The sequence below is a fragment of the Chelonoidis abingdonii genome, chromosome 9 (genome assembly GCF_003597395.2).
Source record: "Chelonoidis abingdonii isolate Lonesome George chromosome 9, CheloAbing_2.0, whole genome shotgun sequence".
NCBI lineage: Eukaryota > Metazoa > Chordata > Testudines > Testudinidae > Chelonoidis > Chelonoidis abingdonii.
The window spans coordinates 56,715,108-56,734,552 of record NC_133777.1 but is presented as its reverse complement, the minus strand read 5'-3'; the positions used below and the strand labels follow the sequence as shown (position 1 = coordinate 56,734,552).

Genomic DNA, 19,445 nt, shown 5'->3' with positions numbered 1-19,445 from the left:
CAGAAAGGTGCAAGGGTAGTTACAAGGAAGGACTATTATAGGCTACAACAACACTGCATATTATAGGCATGGCAGTCTGATTGTATATTTCCTTTGATTGTTTTATAGTTGTTTCTTTGAGCTGTAGTATGAATAAAGCCTGACTTTGAAATGCCAAACCACTATTTTCTTGACAGGTGTGAATTTCAAAGAGGGACGTTCAATATATAAATGTAATATTATACTTTTAATTTCAAAATATATTTATTTTTTCTTTGACACATCTCCAATGGGTTTTGTGCTTACTAACTGGTGAGCTAAACTGATTTTCTAGATGAACTGACAATATGTTAAGAAAAATATAAAGTACTGTAAAACTGCAATGTGGGTGAGTAGGACACCAGGAAGCATATGGCATTGCAATATTCAGTTACTCTTTTGTCTTGTAAGGGACCACCGATAGCCTGATTGAAGCAGTAGGATGCATGTCATTATCAGAACAAATTATATTAAGGAGAAAATCTACCTGACTGCAAAGCCAAATTTTCTGGGGAAAACATCCTGAATCTTGAATTGCATTTGCACCTTAAGAAAAAATATCTTCATAAGATTGAGAACGAAACTTGAGCAGTAGTGTTCTTATGGTTTCCTATCACCATGGCCATGGGTCACAGTGAAAGAGTGTAAAATGTCTGAGAAAGAAGAGCTAAGACATACTGTTTAACAATGAGATAGCTTCAAAATGAACTGTTTTCACAAACAGCATCCTGTGACAGCACATATTTTATACCTTCTACGGATCTTGACATTATTTTATTTTGTCCGTATTCTCACATGATTATCCAGAGCAGACAATGTCAAGGAAATACATAATACAGGGAAGCAGACTAAAATAGCGATAGGCCAACTTCATTAGATTAACATTTTACTTGATTCAAGCTTCCTTTAACAACTGTTTTCCAAAATATACTTTGCTATATTTGTTTCATAGTTTTATCTTTTTATTTCATTGAAGAAAATGTAAAATTTAGAAAACTAATTTAACATTCTGGTATTTTAAAAAGTCACTTAGGTTTATATGAAGTATATCTAATAATCTTTCTAGCATGAATGGTGAACCTTACTATAAAGTTCATAGAAAATAACATTATTTTAGTAATTAAAATTGGCAAAAACATATTCATGTTAACTTTAACACACAAAATCAAACATTTTCCTTGGAAAAAATATTCTTTCATGTGGTTATCTTTGATTTTCCTAAGAAAACCCACTTTTGTACTGTATACAGTGGTTTGGGATTGATTATGTCAGAAGCATAAAGTGCTACTACCTATACTCGCCTCCCAGCAATGTCATTCTTTTTCACTTTGCTGATATTGCATACTGTATACAGCAATGTATACTTCCATTTACTTCAGTGAGAATTTGATCAGCCTTATATTTCCTAGCTTTATGGTGAAATTTCCCTGCTTTCCAAGGGACAAGTAAGACAATATAGTGGGTCCTAAATGAGGACCAAACTTTTGTTTGTTGAAAGAAAAATATGCTATATATCCAATGTCATTTGCATTAGGTTGTTAATGGTCTAGGCGAAAGGATCAGACAAAAACATGTTGCTTTTTTCTATACAAGAATTTGTGTCAGTTACTTAAATCCTTATATTTTACATCCGTAGATTAGTGTTTCAAATTGTTATTTCCCTATCAGTGGGTGACATGATACTAAAGGTTTCAACTTTGCATTAGGAGCCTGAGTAGGGTCCATATGACATTGTCTTTGTGGCTATGTCTCTGTGGGTAAAATAGTAATTTCCTCTACATTTAAAGGTATGCTTAAGGGGTATTCTGTAATTAAGATTTTATTGTGATTTAAGTTTAGTTTTTTTTCAAATCATACATTATATAAAGCTTAGTTTTTGTGAAATATATTTTTATGTAAATCAATGCAATATATTACAAAAATGCAAAGTAAAAGGTACATTCCATTACCATATATCATCAATAGTTTCTAACCTGATGTACAGAAATAAAATGTATAAATCAGATTAGTTCATACTTTTAATATGATCAAATGGTAGCATTCTTCAAATTTATAAAAATGAGAATTTCAGTATTCTTTTTTGCCCAGGCAGATTGAGAAATTGTTTTATATGTTAGTACATACTGTAAGTGCAAGCAAAATAAATCATTTGATAAAAAAGGTTTAAAATATTTATCTTTTGTTTATGGAGATAATCCACCTGAATCCTACTGAATGAAAATGAAAAAGGTAGCAGCAATTGTTTATTTCTTTATAGAGCATCTGCCACTCTAATTTCCTCCCACTTCTCACCCCCCCATAAAAATTGTACATCCTGTTCCATGAAACACAAAAAGCACAGCTACAAGATCAAAACAAAAAAGATGGATGCTGGATATCTCCTGGGATGGGTAATCTGCTATAGAAACTTTCATCTCTAGGATGCCAGTTCAAACCCAATCTGTGTTACCATTGACTAACAATTGATTCCATCTGATACCTATTTAATAGGCTATATTAAGTGAGTCTGATGTTCCCAGTCTTATTCCCAGGTGGCAAAACTACCATCACATTTGGCAGTAATTAGCAGAGACGCTAAAAAGTGACTAAATTCTTTCCTAAGAGAGGTCCCTCTGTCCAGGTCAGAGCTGAGGTAGTGTGGGAAGCTTGCAGTGCTGCTGCCTGTGTTTCACTTGTTTTGTGAATAAAGGCCTTCACTTCCCAAGTTGTCAGCTGGCACATTTTATGAGCATGAAATTCACTTTCTATAAAATAAACTATTGTTTGCTACATTACATTTAAAATTATGTTTGCAGATGTGCACTTTTAAGACTTTCTGGTAGAACTACTGCTTTCAAATTTGAAACAGGATTGTAGGTTTGGAGAATTGTGAATCCTTTATTTTGACATTGAACCTTGGCTATACCAGCTGTTAAAGAACAGAACTAAGAATTTGAGATGTGGTAATCACACACAGAAAATTATGTCAGTCTCTTTAACCTTGGTAAGACAACCCAGGATTTTTACTGTCAACATCAGCTGATAATTGGGTTGCATTTTTTAAGATAGAGTGCAGCATGAATTAACACACCTGCTAAATTACTTAAGAAAAATAAACTATTGATGTGTAAGAATCTTAAAACAGTAGGCCAAAGTCAATATTTACTGAAATCCCAATACCTGCAAGCTAAATGTATTGTAAAATAGAAGATGTCATGTAATTAATACACATGTAATTTCCTACCAAACTGGGAGTAAGGTTTTAATGTCTAGACTTTAAAGCCTTTCAGTGGAAAGACAATTTCTGTAAGAAATATATGTGAAATCAGGAGAAGATTTGAATGAGAAAAATAAATCACAGTCTGTAAGAGTTCTAAAAGAATCTTCCATCTTCTTTGTTTGGTCTTGATCCTGCTCCCACTTAAATCAGAGTTAGAACTTCTGTTAGTTTCAATGGTGCAGGAATGAACTCTTTGCCAGAAAGCTCAGAAAACAAGATATAAGATTCTGTCAATTGTATCGAGATTATTATGGCAATTATTAAGACAAATGTGAGTAGCGTAAATATGAGACTCTTGTACATGTTTTGTGGTTGTCTGAGGTGACCCATAGTTTAAAGAAAAATATGTAATGTATCAGATTGAAGAAATTACACATACACTGCTTCCACTAGGTCATTTCCGCCATTTGGGGCTATTATTAACAAGACATATGAATAACTAGGACTTAATGATTCATTTAGGGCTTGATCATGCACAGTGCTGAACATTCTGGTCCCAGTCCAGCATAGCACTTAAGCACCTACTTAACTTCAAGCACAATAGTCTAAATGAAGCCAGTGGGGAGCTATCCACATGTTTAAAGTTAAGTACATGCATAAGCACTTTGCTGTATTAGAATGTTCAATATTTTGAAGAGCAAGATCAAGTCTTTATTGAAGGATGCATGTAGTGTCATGGCAAGAATGTGAGCAAGTTTGCACAGCAGCAGCTGTCTGCACAATGCCTGGCTTTAATAAATGTTATTAGTCTTTTTTCATGAAAATAAAATTGGCCCTATCACTAATCATTTAAAAACAAATATTTCTGCAATATGGAATGGCATTCAAATCTTCCCAGGGTGATCAGTAAGAATGAATGTTAGCTCTTCCTGTCTTTTGTTGATATCACTGAGTCCTACTAACATCATCACTATTTTTTTTTAGCAGTGGGGAAGCTTGGCTTCCGATGTCAAGCTACGTAACTTTCAAGTACTCATACTATGGTCAGAAAACAGATATAAGTCCTATAAGCTTAAAATTCTGATTTTTTTTCTGTTCTGGTATTGCTTATTGTGAAAATATTCAGTTACTGTGTGACCTTCAACTGAACATTAATTGTAGTGACTTTAAATATTGCTTTAAATATTTCAGAGCATCAGTAGGAATATACACAAAATGTGAAAATGTAAATATCTTTATTCCATACTTTTCTGAATGAACTGTAACCACCAATAAGAGAAATAACATTTAAGTTGTTCAGCACCTTGCAGGGCAAGATCAAGCCTTTACTGAAGGATGCATGTGGTGTTATGGCAAACGTGTGATGAAGTTTGCAACAACAGTAGTCAGCAATAAGAGAAATAACATTTAAGTTGTATTTATAAGATTACATTTGTACTTAAATATTGTATTGAAATTCTGTAATTACTCCAGTCACACACGTTGCATAACATTCCCACCGAAAGTAAACTTGAGTAGGCCATTAAAAGTCTGTAACACTAGTTAAATAGGAAGAAGGTAAAAGAGCTGCCTTGGAAATTGTGTTAAATTTTGAAATACTATTAAATGTAACTGACATGAATAGAACACATTTTGAAATTAGTCCAGGTTGTTTCAGACAAAATTTATCTGTGACCCTGAATGTTTTTTAACTCTTTGTATCACAAGCAAGAAATTAAACAGCAATGCACGTTTTAGTGCATATGTAGATGCTTTCATGTACAATATTTAATAACTGTGTTTATTCTTTTACTGTGTATTGTCAACAAATCAAACCTATATCTACGTTGTTATTGTTCTGGCACCATGTAGAAAATCTGCTAAATTTTGTGGCCTTTTCTGAAAGCTATGATACCGTCCATTATAAATAGTTTATATAATTTTTTGAACATACATTCTGCCTAGTTATGTTATGTCTTAAATCGTCTTTTGACAGATGGATTATTTGTCAATGAATGGAACAAGATCCCTAAAATATATTGCATACTTGACTTTATTTAGTTTATAGAAATATAATTTAGGTAGATTTACAAAGATACATTTTCTGATCAACAGGAATGGGATTTACAAAGATACAATATCTGATCAGGGACTAGTCAAAGTCGAAGTCAAATAGACTGTTTTTGTGAGTAAGGATTATGGATGCTAAGTAAAGTTCGCAGGCTCAAACTGAGATTTTCATATTAGTCAGAATTTACACAGCATAGTTTTTCAAAAGTTACTTGTTTTATTTTTCATTTGCCCAAACTGAGCCTCATTAAAAGGACTTGATTTTCAGAAAATACCAGACACACAGTCTGTCTGGAAATCAAGCCTGTTCAAGATGTTTCAAATTGGGCACCCAAAATCACTGTCACTTTTGAAAATCTTGATTTCTAATATTTCTAAATCCACTAGACTGCTTTGAAAATCTCTTCCTCAGGCCCTAATACAAGAGCCCTTAAACTAGCAGTATTACAGTAATGTACTACAATTTTTTTAACAAAAACAAAAATTTAACACAAATTTTCCCCCTTTAGCTTATGATAAATCCTGTACGCCAGAGATAAATGTGTTTAAAGACAGGGACTAAATAATTTATTTGGTTTTCTAGTTTGAAACAAAAGTGCTTTTTCATAACTAAAGGGGGAGGCAACACCACTCATCAACTTGTATTATGTTTATTTGCTGTAAATGTTTAGATTATAAATGAGTTTTCCCCCCTCTTACTAGTGGGGTTGCAATTGGATGTGTTTTGAGAAAGGCCAGAAGAATAGAAAGGGAAAAAGAAAGTGTTCTATAGCCAGTTCTAGAGGTGCTGCTTTGTGAGGCACTGATTGTATTAAAGAATTGTTATTTAAGATAGCAGTCTCACCTCTTTCCTCTGGACACCTCTGATGCCACAATATATTGTTCCTGAAAAAATGTACCATGTATAGGAATTGCAAAATTTACTCGCCACTTAATCTAAGCAGATAAACATGAAAGATGAAAGTCATGTGAGGCATCCACAAGTTAGGTCAAGATGGAATGCGCTATCACCCTCACTTCTACTGCCACCTCAGTAAAGAGGCAGCTTGTTGGGAATCCTACCAGGGTGGGTCTCCTGACCCTCCTAGAGACTTGTGATGAAGCAGAGAAACTTGCATGGGTTAAAGAAAGCCTTTGGGCCTTGTTATACTTGCAGCCAATGCCAGGTCTGGAGGGGGGAGAAAAGAAGAGAACCTGGCTTAGTTTGGGGCTGACTGGTGGAGAGACAAGATCTAACTGCCACCTTAACTGAGAGGAAGGGTCACTAGCCTGCTAGCCAAGGCAGCCACCTGGGAGTGCATACTGTTTCCCAAGGCAGACTATGAAAAAGATATAAGAGCCTCTGGCACCAGAGTGGAGCCCAGAGGTATTGCGGGGTTTGGCATCACCAACTTGCAGCTGCCCTGCCCAAAGGAGCCTGGGACTGTGCCAGGATACCACCCAAGATCCATGAGAAGGCACTATGGGAGGCAAGCCCCCCAGTGAACTGGACTAGAAGGGCCATTCCCCAAACTGAAGAGACAGACGTAGGAAGTAGCCCAGGACAGTGGATTTAGACTCCCTACTGGGAGGGCTCCCCTTGTTCAGGGGTTGATGCACATCGGGTCCTCGGCTGGGAGCTGTGAGAGAGGGAGGGCCTGGGTTCTCCTGCCCCTCTCCTACCTTGAAGACTAAGGCTCCTCAACCAAGAAGAGGCTGAAAGCCAAGTGCTCCAACCACTAGGATGACTGGCCCTCCAAAACCCCTGTTTTAGTAAGCCATCTTCTGTTTAAATCTATGGTTAGTAGATATATGGGATAAAGTGGAACCTCAATCCCCTTATCTGCTGGGAATTTTCTGTTTCTTCTCCTTTGCCAGAGCCTCCTGTCTGTGACAAGGTGGAAGAAGAAAAGGGTTATCCAGAGTTGCTAGATCTCATGATTATATTATAACTCTTGTGACTTTTTGCAATTGTCATAAAGTGTTAGCTGCTGGAATCATAAGATTAAATGAGAGTCTGTGTTCCTTTTTTCTTTTTTTTCTTTTTTAAAAGTTCATTACTAGCCCTCATGAATGCAAAGGAAAGTTTGAAAATGTAAGCAAGTGAACCCTAAAGACTCAAAAGTCAGAAGGCAAATAAAAAGTATTCAACTTTTTAAAAAATATCTCTGAATTTTTGGGAGGCCAGATTCATGGTTTTTGAATATCTGCTTCTCTCCTCCAACTTTACAGCCTCCATTTTTTGAGTCCTCCTTCTTTGTGACTAATGCTAGTGGATGCCTCTGCTACAATATTGAACTGACTTGATTCTTGGGAGTTTCACTGCTCCACACAGCATTCTGAATAGCAGCAGTGAAATGGACAAGTCACTCTGTTATTGTTTCTGCTTGGTAAAGTTATGAGCAGTAGCAAAGGCAATGGAACTGTCTGCTGTAGATTCAGTAAGACAACACCAGACTGATATACATTTGTTTCACACTTACAAGGTCATCTTCTCAACCATAAATGCAAAAACATATTTTAAAAGTGATAACTTAAATTCTGCAGAAATTAATGGCTTAGTCTGCCTTCCCTTCCCCACTGCTATGCACCATGCAAAGCATCCCCCTTTCTACTGCTAACTGGAGAGTAGCTTTTTAATTACTTCATTAAATATTATTTTGTTTTCTGTAGAGGGAGGGGGTGAAGTGAGGATCCTAGGGGCATCCTTTCCTAGAGATTCTTTCTAACAATACTTGCCCGAATCTGAGATCTCCAGAGGTAAAAACTGACTTTTCAGATTCATTTTTGTAAACTCCAGAGTTAAGAAATCTCTGTCAGGGATTCTTTAGCATTATACAGTGGGGAATGGACTCCATCAGAGTCAGAAAATTATGCTCCTCCCTTTCAGTCAACAAAATTTTAACAAGGGGCTTCCAAATGTCCCAGAAAGCCCTAGCCAACACATCCTTCTTTAATACTCGATTAAAAAAATGACCTTGATTGAACCAATTTGTTATTTTTATATGCGCTCTTTCATTGAGGTTGAATGATTTTTAAAAATACAGAGGAAATGCTCAGTATGAGGCGGTACTGTAGCCTGTGGGTTTAAAAAATTAGAATTTATAGTAATTTAAATGTATAGCAAAGGGGCCTAGCATAGGGTGCTTTTAAAATATAAGCTAGATCTCAAAATAGTGCACATCGCTCACTTAAAATATTTTAACATGATATAAGGAAAGAGAGAATTAAGACAAAAGTATTCAGCATTAAATTGACTTTTCTTGAGGTGAACATGAAAATTCATTAGTGACCCTTACAATAACAAATTACAACTATTTTAGCCTGAGGAAGAAATGTCTAAACTCATCTAAAACACACGTGCCTCCAGCTTGGCTCTGCAGTCTCTTCCAACTAACAATACCAAAAAAAATAAAATCAAAAATACATTTTCAAGGGCAGTAACAATACCCTGTCTGTAATAAATCCTAGATACCAAACAACTACACATAACGCAGTCATATTAACAACTGTTTTTTTTAATGATGCAACGGATATGAAAATTTAGAGGATCTCTATTCACGTATCAGTTTCTTTGTTTGCAATTATTTCTTCTCCTTCCCCACAAAACAAATGCCTCTCTGTCCTAAGCAGGAGTGTGGATTTTTTTCCCCTAATCAAGATGAAGCCCAGCAGCAGGAGCCAAGCAGAGCCCATGGGCATATTTTTTCCCCACTGAGGGTGAGCCAAGCTCAAGGAGTCCAATGGAGCCAATCTTATTTTGAATACCAGCACAATCTACTGTGAGCAGCATTTCATTTGCATGATTCGCATGTGCGGAGCTTGAAAAAGAACTCCGACCTTTCCCCCCACAATTCCACTCATGAGCAAAGCACTTAATCACATGATAAATATACTAACTCCAAACAAATAAACTAAAAGTTAAGCAAACACTTACGTGCTTTTTTGAACAGGGATCTTAATAACTGACTGTACATGGAAAACAACAAACTGGCTACCCAAAGTGCTGTCAAATGCAAAGTAACTCTGAAAATGTTTTCAGCTATATTAATCTTAGGTGCCGTTTATAACTATAATTGGAAAAACATGTTTAGGCGTATGAATGTTCATGCTGTAGACTGAAGAGCTCTGTGTACCTCAAAAGGTTTTCTCTTTCACCAACAGAGGTTGGTCCAATAAAAGATATTACCTAACTCACCTGGTCACTGATTATCCTAGTTATTAAAGTGCTCTCTTCCTTTTTGGTCCATTTCTGATTGTCTTTTAATGTCCTTTTCCAAAACTTTGTCAGGTTGACTAGTGGCATACCTCACATTTCAAAATTTGACCTCACACGGGATTTAACACATTTGGTTAACGTTAAGCAGGTTAGTTTAAAGTCATTAACAGCTCCCAACAGGTAACTTGAAATATGAATCACTTATTCATAGTATTGTACTGCAATTGCAGATTCAGTTTAGATTACCTGCATGTGAATTGACTTTGTAAGTGTAGCTCAAGTGTATTTCCCTAATCTATTATCTTTATAATCTAATAGATCCCATTAATTTCAAAATCCATTAGTAGTGGCAGAGTCATTAAAATTCACAAAATGGAAAAGATTAGAAAGGCAATGGCATGAACGCTTATGAGTGGTAATCTGTCAAAGTCACTGGGAGCCATAACCTTGTATCAGAGGGTTGAATTTTCCTCAAAACTGTCAGAAAAATAAATTCTATTAAGTTCCATTTTATTGTTCTGACAGCGTTTAATAAAAGGTATTATTCTATTTATTATAAGTATTTCTATGGCACCCATTATGTTAACATCTAAAAGCTTTAATTATTGTTTAGGATTGACAATGTGTATGGTGCTTATTGGGTGAAAACTTGGTTTTCTAGTAAGACTCATCACTTGTTTAGATTTACACTGTTTGTGTCTTACAATCTGTCTTCTTTTAAACAAGTGTTTGAGATTTCTCAAAATCTTATACATAATTGTTTTTATTTGACAGGGTAACTCCATCATCTGAAAATCCGAATGGTGCTACATGTAGTGTGAGTCAAGGAAAACCTTCTTTAAGAAGAATAAAAGGAAGAATACATAGAAGCAAAAGTCTTGATAGCATTGATTTCTGTGAGTTCAATGTAAGTATATATATCCATTGCATTTTCCTAGCTGAAGTTTCTGAAAACCCTTGCTATCGATGAGGAGGATGGTTAAGGTCTGTCCTTTTTTGGTTTAGTAGATTTGACATATTTGTCAAAATTCAACAGGATATTATATTAAAACTTAGGGATGTTACAAGCCAAACCCTGTGCTCGAGGGTTTTAGCTGCACGGGTGTTGCTCGTATAATTAGTGATCAACAATTACATTTGATTTTTTGAGAAATCATAAGTATTACAAATTAAAATGTCAAACTTTATCGTTGTTTCCCAAAAGATTACACATGTGTGGAAGTGGAGGCAAAGTAATGTTGGCACACATACACCTACATGATTATTATCATATTTCCAAACAGGCAAAAATGCAAGATGTTTTAGAATTGCATTTTCGTACTTAGAGTTGGGAGATTGTACTCATAAGAAAAGCATATGATTTCAACAGAAGTTACTTAATAGTGTCCGTAGTGTATGAATACTATATAGTTCTAGAGAAAAGAAATATTTTTAAAATGTGTACATCTGTATATAACATCTAATATAGAAAGAGAACAGATAACTTCTATTTTAATTAAACAGTACTGTTATACTATTTGGTTCTTCTTGTCTGGAGTATCAGATCTTCTGATTGTGAAAATATAGCTTCAGCAAATTTAATATCTTTGTGGTTTTAATAGACTTGAGTAGGGATATTGAAATGAGTGGGCTTTTTGTTTTTTTTCATGAATGTATGTTGATAAAGTATTGGAATATTTTGGAATGCTCTTCAGTGAAGTATAGCTCATACATGTACGTATTTTAGGGAAGGCTTTTGAAAAGGGATGGCTCTTGCATTTTGCTTTGAAGATGTTATGATCTGTGGTTAGCCTGATTTCGGGGGAGGGGGTCTTCACTTATGGGGCACGGGGACTTTTGGAGTCATTAGTGCTCCTGGACTTGGCGATAAGTGTCAGTATGTCTTCTTCCAACTTCAGCTAGCAGAAGATTGGTTTCTCATCTGAGAAGAATGGCAGACACTGATCTTGTGATACTAGACTCTTGCCACCTCCACATTAAGCTACTGCAGTTACAAAGTTGGGTTTGATCTATAAAGCCCTAAATGGTTTTGTTCAGGCTAGAACTCTTCTGTTTGTGATGCTGTTGTTGTGACTAGCCATAGCAGTTGAGTTAACAGCTACCTGGTAATGACTTGCTGATGGCAGTGTTTCCTTCTGAGAGATCCTTGACTTTGGAGCTCACTCACTCTCTCCATACTTTGTGGTGTAATAGATCCTGGATTTGTAACTTTTAGGACATCCTGTGATTTCAATTAAACTAAATCAATTCATTTAAATTCTTGGTCACTTGCTGGAATAGTGGAACTAGAGGTGAAGGGGAATCTTGGACCTTACTCTTAAATGGTCCTTGAGTCCATAACTGGCTTAACTCTTAATGCAGGATATTTAGTAGCAAAATTAAATATTTAATCTACACAGTAGTTTTTAATTTACAGGTCTCAATTTATGCCCTCCTTTTTGAAGATTGTTATTTAAGTCTGCCTCCGCCCCTAGGGGCACATAAGAAGTTTATTACACATTCTCTTGAATATTCTGTCATCCTAGCAAAAAAACTTTGGCAAGGGGAACTTATTTACTATACATTGGCTATCTTGCCACAAGCAACTCTACAGCATTTTACTGCAGAGCTGCACTTTTTCCATGCTTGCTTTCTTGGCCTCCCTTCAGGACAGGTCTTCCCAGTGAGCTGCCACTGCCCATAGCCTCCTGGGGCTAATATGGTCCATGAAGATGGACAGTTTTTCCTTCTATATCAAGCTCATTATACGTAAATGCCTCTATGTACATACATTTTTTCAGATGTTTTAAGTAAGACCAAAATAAAATGCACCTATTTTAATACTACATTAAATTTCAGTAACTCCTGAAATGAATTATGAGTTAATGCAGATTAATAGGCTAATAATATAGGTTTCACAGCTGCCTAAGTCTGTGTGCATATGAGTTGTTTACTTGTGTTTTATAGGAATATTTTAAACAGAAATAAAGAAATCACTGTGTAAAAGTAAACAGAATGCACATTTACAAAACTCAAATTATCTCATTATGTCTACATATAAATAATTATGACCCGGTATGAAAGATTACTAGGTATTCTGAGGTCCTGTTAGAGAATGATACCACTGGAAATAAGCACAAAGATGAGCTCAGAATTTTACTCTGTATTTCCCTGCTGCTGTGGACTAAGAATCTTACTGACATACTATTAAAATTTTGCACAGGGATTTGAGATTCTCATTGTCTTTAAATGTAATAGAAAAATAAAGTACAGAGAAAAATGTCTGAGTGATGCTGCTAATGTATAAGCCTTCCACCCCTACTCTAGTGACATGTTGAAATTAGTTGTGAAATGTATAGTTTAAAATGCAAATATTCTTTTTCTCCTCTAAAAGCACTTGACTTTCCTCTCCAGTTATATAGATAGCTCTCTTTTTAGCAGCAGTCTGAGAGACTGTCACAGAGACTAATCTTGAAGAGAAAAGATGGACTAGAAAAAAAAATGCTTTTATATGAGGGAAAAGGAAGACTATTCAAAACTCATTCTTCGTAACTTTTGTGCTTATAATAAATCCAGATTATGCAGAACAAAGATGAAAAACTTCACATCAAAAGGTAGTAACTGTTATATATGCTGATACCATCTAAGAGGTTATTTACATTAATTACTAATAGTTTGTTAGATGATTGCATTATTATACAAGGAAGAAGGACGCACATCAATAATGCTGATGGTGAAAAAAGTTTCAAAGTGAAACAAGTAGCATTTCTGATAGGAAATAACTTCATAGAAATCCAAAAGGAGTCCTTTTGGAAATGTTCTGCTCCCCATCTCTGAGAATGCTCTTACAATTCCCAAGAAGATCCTATATGATTGATTAATCAGTCTCATCTAATGATTGTTAAATGCTTTGGAGGGATAAAGCCTCCTCTGCTACAGGCATGAAGAGCTGTGCCCACAGTAGAACTGCACTGGTTCTGAGGCACAGGGGGAGACAGATTACTGGGATCCCATGGGAGGAATGTGCATCCAGCTGCATGGGGCCCTTTGCCTAGCTACTGCAGAGAGGGATGGTGGTGGGCTTGGGGTAGGCTGGTATATGTGTATAATCATAGATTTCTCCCGTGTCTCTCAAAGGGGAGTTCAGGGAACAAGCAGAGTGGAGGCTCATGCAGTCTTGAAGCTGCACTAGTGGCTAAAGAGTAACTTCGCTCCTGCTTCTTGATCTGGGAGCCCTGTACCTCTGTAGAGGGTGATCTGAAAGGAACAGGTGCTGTCAAGATTTTGCTTTAGCTTCGCTGACAAAGGCCTGTCTTTGGGGTGCTAATGATCCTGACTTCTAGCCATGGTACTACAGGTAGGTGGTATATTGATGACTAATATGAGGTCTTTATGTGTGTCGGTCATAGTCACAACAAGTTGGCAGCTTGTTGTTGTATGAGATTACCGTAAAACCCAGATGGTTGAGGAAAGCTTTGTCAAACTGAATGGTTTCTCCGAAAATTAGTGTTTGTGTCTATGTTGCCATCCGTAGCTGGTCCACAAATGGTGAAAATCTGAGTACTATTAATTCCAGATAACAGAAATTCTCCTCTATTTCAACTGGCTGTAAGTCTGTAGTTTCTGGAAGCCTGGGCCCTGTGTTTTCTCTCTAGTGATATCTATGGTGTCTGTATGTGGGCAAGTGGGTTGCGATAGCTAATCATACCTCATCTCATTCTGGCAGAGGCAGCAAACAGGACAATGAAACAGGGCAAGATTTTTGCAGTTCTCGGATATAGGGATAAAGAAAGCAACTCCTGTAAAGGACAAAATCCATCAGCAACGTTTCATATCTCTTTCCTTTTTTGTATCCCTTCCCAGCACTGCTGCCTTCAGCCTATCCAGGTTAGCCTTCACCCTCCAGTTCTTCTCTAGAAGATGTTGTCCTTCTCTGGATGATAGACAACCCTTGAAATGTACAGCTTCGATGGCACATATCAGAGTACAAATCCTGTGCTGCATGTCTCTAGCTGGGCATCTACCTGCAGCTTAGAAATGTTACAGATGTGCAAAACAACAAAATTGTGAAGGCAAATTAATTTTTTTCAGCCTTCCCACTCCACTCTCAAAACTGCAGGCTGGTTTCATTCTGAAAAGGGCAAGAATTTCAAGTGTCAGATGTGCATGGGAAAGAGAAATGAATTGAAACCTTTCCTCTTCACAGTAAATTAGGGAAAATCCTTGATACTTCTGTTGAAGTTCTTGAGTCAAGGTCAACTTGATAAAGCATATCATTCTCTAGTTCAAAATGGGGAAATTGGGCAGCTTGGGCTTCCTGAGTAGCCTTTCCATCTATCACTGCTATCCAGGCATAGGACTCACTTAAGGTGTCGTCTTCCTTTTACTCACATATGTGATCATAGATCTGGGTTAAATGGACTATGTCAGGAGGCTGAACCTCCTGGAGAGGGTCCCCAGATCTGAAAGCACTTCTCCCACTTCTGATTGGGCATCATCCATCTGCCGAGACTGAATCCCCTGGTTCAGTCTCCCTGGCCAAATGGGTCTGTAACCAGGTCCTCCCTTCTTCTCAGTGTTACCTTCAAAACTTACTAATCCTCTAGATTTGGGCAGACTCCTCCAAAAGGTCAAATTTCAGTACTAGAAATGTCTTATCTAGCTGTTGGGGTATTGTTTCAGCTGGAGTAAGACCACCTGATTGGGGAAGGAGGAAACGGGGGAACTGCTGCTAGTTTCTCCCAATTATAATCTAGGGTGTTCTGTCATGCCAGCCTGAATTTTTGCTTCATGCTCTCCCACTTTCAGTTGTACCCGAGCTGTGGGGTAGGAGTGGACATCCCCATGCACATATGTCACCTTGAAGGGGCAGTTATATTGGAGGTTGCTAAGGCTGAGCGGGGACTCTCAAACCAGGGTTGGGAGTACCCTAAGTCTGCCAGCTGGGCATGGTACACCCTTTGCCGGTGACTTGGGCCACATAGGCCTTATGCTGCTGGTTGAGCCTGGGCTCAGAGCTGCTACATGGTTCTGTGACCCTACAGTCAAAGAAAGTCATTCCATGATGGGACAGGACGAGCTGAAGTGTCCTGGCCTCCCATAGCAAAAGCATACCAATAAGCCTCGAATAGGGTCTGGTTGACCCCTTCTCTTCAGGGCTTCTGGGGTGCAGCTCTAGGATGGGAGGGCAGGCACCCATCAAGACTAAGGCTATGATTTAGTAGCAGGATTTTTAGTAAATAAGTCATGGACAGGTCATGGGCAATAAACAATAATTCACAGCTTGTAACCTGTCCATGACTTTTACTAAAAATACCTGTGATTAAATCTGGGGGCAGGGGGGCACTGGAGGGTCAGGAGGGCACTGCTGGGGGAGAGGAATTGGGGTGGGTCCTACTTGTGGGGGACCGCTTGGGGCCAGTGGCACCAGTTGCCCAGGGCCATGGACCACGGCTGCTCTGGCCAGGGACTGCTGCCTGGGGCCGCCGGAGCAGCAGCTGCTGTGGTTGTCCCCATGGCCACTCTAGCAGCAGCTAGTGTGGCTGTCCTGATGGCCACCTGAACAGCTGGCCCTGGAGCCAGCTGCTTAGGCGGCTGTGGGGTCAGCCACCCTGGCCCCTGCAGAAGTCATGGAGGCTTAATCATGACAGATATGGAGCTCTAATCATGAGCAGTGCTCCAGGCCTGAATCCAGAGGGACTTTCCTCCTGGGTCAGTTTGGGTCTCTTGGGTGCTCCCTTTGGCAACAGCTTGGGTCCTCTGAACCCTGGACCTGCCAGTTGTCAGATCTTGGTGGGGTATTTTTGTCAGACCAGGTAGTGAGCAAGTAAGTCGGGGCTTATGCCACCAAGTCCAAGTTTGAATTTACATTGGCAATATATCTCGGTACTGCTCCAAGACTACTGCATCTATGAGCGCCACAGTCGTGTGGACTGCAGGGCGTAGCCATCGGGTGGCCCAGTTTCAAGGCATAGAGCTATGGCCTGGCGGCAAGCCCCTGAGGCAAAAAACTCTGAGCAGAACCTTCACCAGTAGGTTTCTGGGGATCCAGGTGATCGAGTATGGCAGCCTTCACTGTCTGATAATCTCTCACCTCTTCATCTTCTAGAGCCCAGTAAGCCACCGGAGCTTCCCTGGACAGCACCGGGGACAGGTGAGTGGCCCAGGTGTCTTTATCCCAAGTAGCAGTTGTGCCTACCTGCTCAAAGGTGACTAAGTAGGTTTCTGGATCATGATGTGGCCCCAGTCTGGCCAGTGGTATCTGGACCCAGAGTTCAACTGGTTTGAGGAGCCTGAACTAGTTAGTTGCTGCAACAGTGACTCCTGGAATTGCTGCTCCTTGTGTTGCTTGAGCTGAAGCACCTCCAGGAGTGCAGCCTGCTGTTGCTGAGCAGCCTGCTACACTTCATGTTGTGCTTCAACTAGTGCCCTCTGAGTTTCAATAGATCTGTGCTGATGCTGGGCAAGCAGCCTTACCAATGCCTCCATTCTCCCCTTGTTTCAGGGGTCAGTCCCAAATCCCCACTTAGTGTAACAGGGCACACTCAACTCTCACAAACACCCCCCCTAGGGGGGAGTGTGTGTGCCTGCACACTCACTCTCTCAGCCCTCTGGCCAAGTCACACACTGTCAGAGAGAGAAAAGCAAAAGGCTTTCTGGGGTTCAAGTCCAAAAGAGGTTTTTCTCATTGCCATCTGTAACGTCTCCCTCAAGTTGTCCCTGCTCCAGGATAGAGCAGTGCCCCAGGACTTCCTCCCTGGAGATAATATCTTCACTCTCTTAGGGCCTTTCCGGTCACAGCTCTCCAGCTGGGCCACTGCAGTTCAGTTCTCACTCTGGGGTGCCTCAATGTCCAAGACACTTCCCCCAGTGGCTATTGGGACTGGGAGGGGGACTCAGGGCCACCCACTACTCCAGGGCCCAGCCCAGAGACCCTGTAGATAGCATCTTTCCGCTGTGTCCCTTTAACTAAGTAGCACCACTACTCTAATTCCTTGAGCCACTTCCCCATGCTCTTTTCACCCTTCCTCAGGGCCATGTCCTGATGGAGTCCCAGCAACCAGCTCAGGCTCCTGCTCACTCTCCCTGGCTTCTGGCAGCATTGTCCTGTCCTGTCCTGTCCTGCCCCGCCCTGCCCTGCCCTGCTGCTCCCTTAGCCAGCCACACACCATCCACACTCTTCCAGCTCCAGCAAGAAACTGATCCTACTCTGGCCCTGGAGCTCGTCTTATAGTGACCTGCTGGGCCCTGATTGGCTGTGTCCCACTCTCCTTGGACAACTCTCTCCACTTCCCTTTTCTGAGGCAGGGTGTGTCAGGGCCACAAACCCTCCAGCAGGGGGCCTCAAAGGGTCTAGTATGCTCTGTCACAAAGCTGTATAAAAAAAATATAAATTTACTGTATTAAAGCTTTACATTGTTTTCTTTTGCCATATTTTTGCATTTTAAAAATTATGGCAAGTTCATAATCAATTGACATAAGACAAGTAATAGCATTTGCACTAATTGTATTCAGCAGTTATGTTCTGATTCAGATATACCATCATATCTGTTACATAACGGAAAAAAATGGCTTAAATTTCCAACCGAGCATAAGGGAGTTGGGTGTTCAACTAATGGAAGTCAGGCACCTTTAAAAAATCCTGCTAATACAATTACCTGTTTATAGTGAAAAGTTATATTGAAGAGGATAGCTTTTGGATATTTGTTTCACAAACAATTGCCTAAATCCTGAGCGGTAACAAGCATCTCCAGAAGCTATTGAAGTTGGAGGTCCTCAAGGCCCTGAGATTTGGGGCCATCGTGGACAGAGTCCTGAATTTACTGAAGTCAATAGGAGTTCTGCTACTGATATAAGTGGTTCTGCACTGTACTGTATGGTTCTTCAGTCATTAGTACTGGAGAGCTAAAGAATTTTTATTCTCATTTGAATACTGACATACTAATATGCTTTTTTGTGAATGATATAAATGTAAGTGATTTATTTTCAGCACCATCTGTTACTCATCATGAGTCTGATTTAATTAGGAGATTGTGATCTGTTGGTATGTTTATGCTCTGGTTGTTTTATGATTCATGCAATTACAGAAATAAGATTATTGGTAATATGCGGTATATTTTAATTATACTATTGGCATTAGCAGTATTGAAAATCTTGTACGTAGTTGATTACTATTGAATTAATAGAACGTGGGAGTCATGTTACATCACCTGGTTAGAGGTTGTGTTATAGTATTTTAAAAAGCTAGGAAGAAAAGAAAAGGTTTTGATTATTTAAGCATCAAGATCCCAATTCAGCAAATCATTTAAGCATGTACTTAACTTTAAACACATGCTTAAATCAATTTGCTTAAAGTTAAGATTGTGCTTAAGTGCCTTCATAGAGATCTAAATACACTAGGACTGCTTAATTGATTCTTGCATTTTCAATAGTGAGTATTATTAATAGGTAGTACACATAACTAACCGTCATTTGCTCTTTGTAATTCATTGCAAATGCATTCTGAATTGTGTTGTATTTTAAATAATTGTATAATTGATAAATGTTACTGTAAGAAATATTTGTAATTTTACATCAGGTGAATGAGGTGATGTCATGACAACAGAGCTGGTAACCTGTTTAGACAGCATCACAATTGCATATGATGATCACATACTGTTTTAATTATTTTACGTTTTAGTTCTCTAGTAAACACAGTGGTGCTGAATGCATTTGCTATGTTGCGGATAATCTACTTTAGGAACAGGAAATCAGAGGATGTTGGTGGGTGGATTTGGGGAGGGAGATTGAGGGTTTTGTCTTTTTTTAAAGATGTAATCAGTGAAATTTTAGCTTATGGACAAAGTACAGTTCCACTTTTGTCTTTTAGGCAAAGTAAGAAACATGTTGCTTGAGAACTTAGTTTGATTTAAGGATATTTAATTTGTATATTTTGATGTAATATTGGCAATTTGTATTTTAACAGTTAAAAATCTTTAACTTTTTTGAATCTGACTCTCTCTA

At 38.7% G+C, this 19,445-nt stretch overlaps 1 protein-coding gene across 5 annotated transcripts in view; it reads left to right on the top strand.

Moving 5' to 3' along the window:
* The window catches only part of TJP1 (tight junction protein 1), a 308,887-nt gene that overhangs the window by 726 nt on the left and 288,716 nt on the right, over positions 1-19,445 (top strand). For all 5 annotated transcript variants that reach the window (XM_032779749.2, XM_032779728.2, XM_032779720.2 and 2 more), the window contains exon 2: positions 10,239-10,371. In XM_032779749.2, the coding sequence (XP_032635640.2) occupies positions 10,239-10,371 (133 nt within the window). The remainder of the gene's footprint in view (positions 1-10,238; positions 10,372-19,445) is intronic.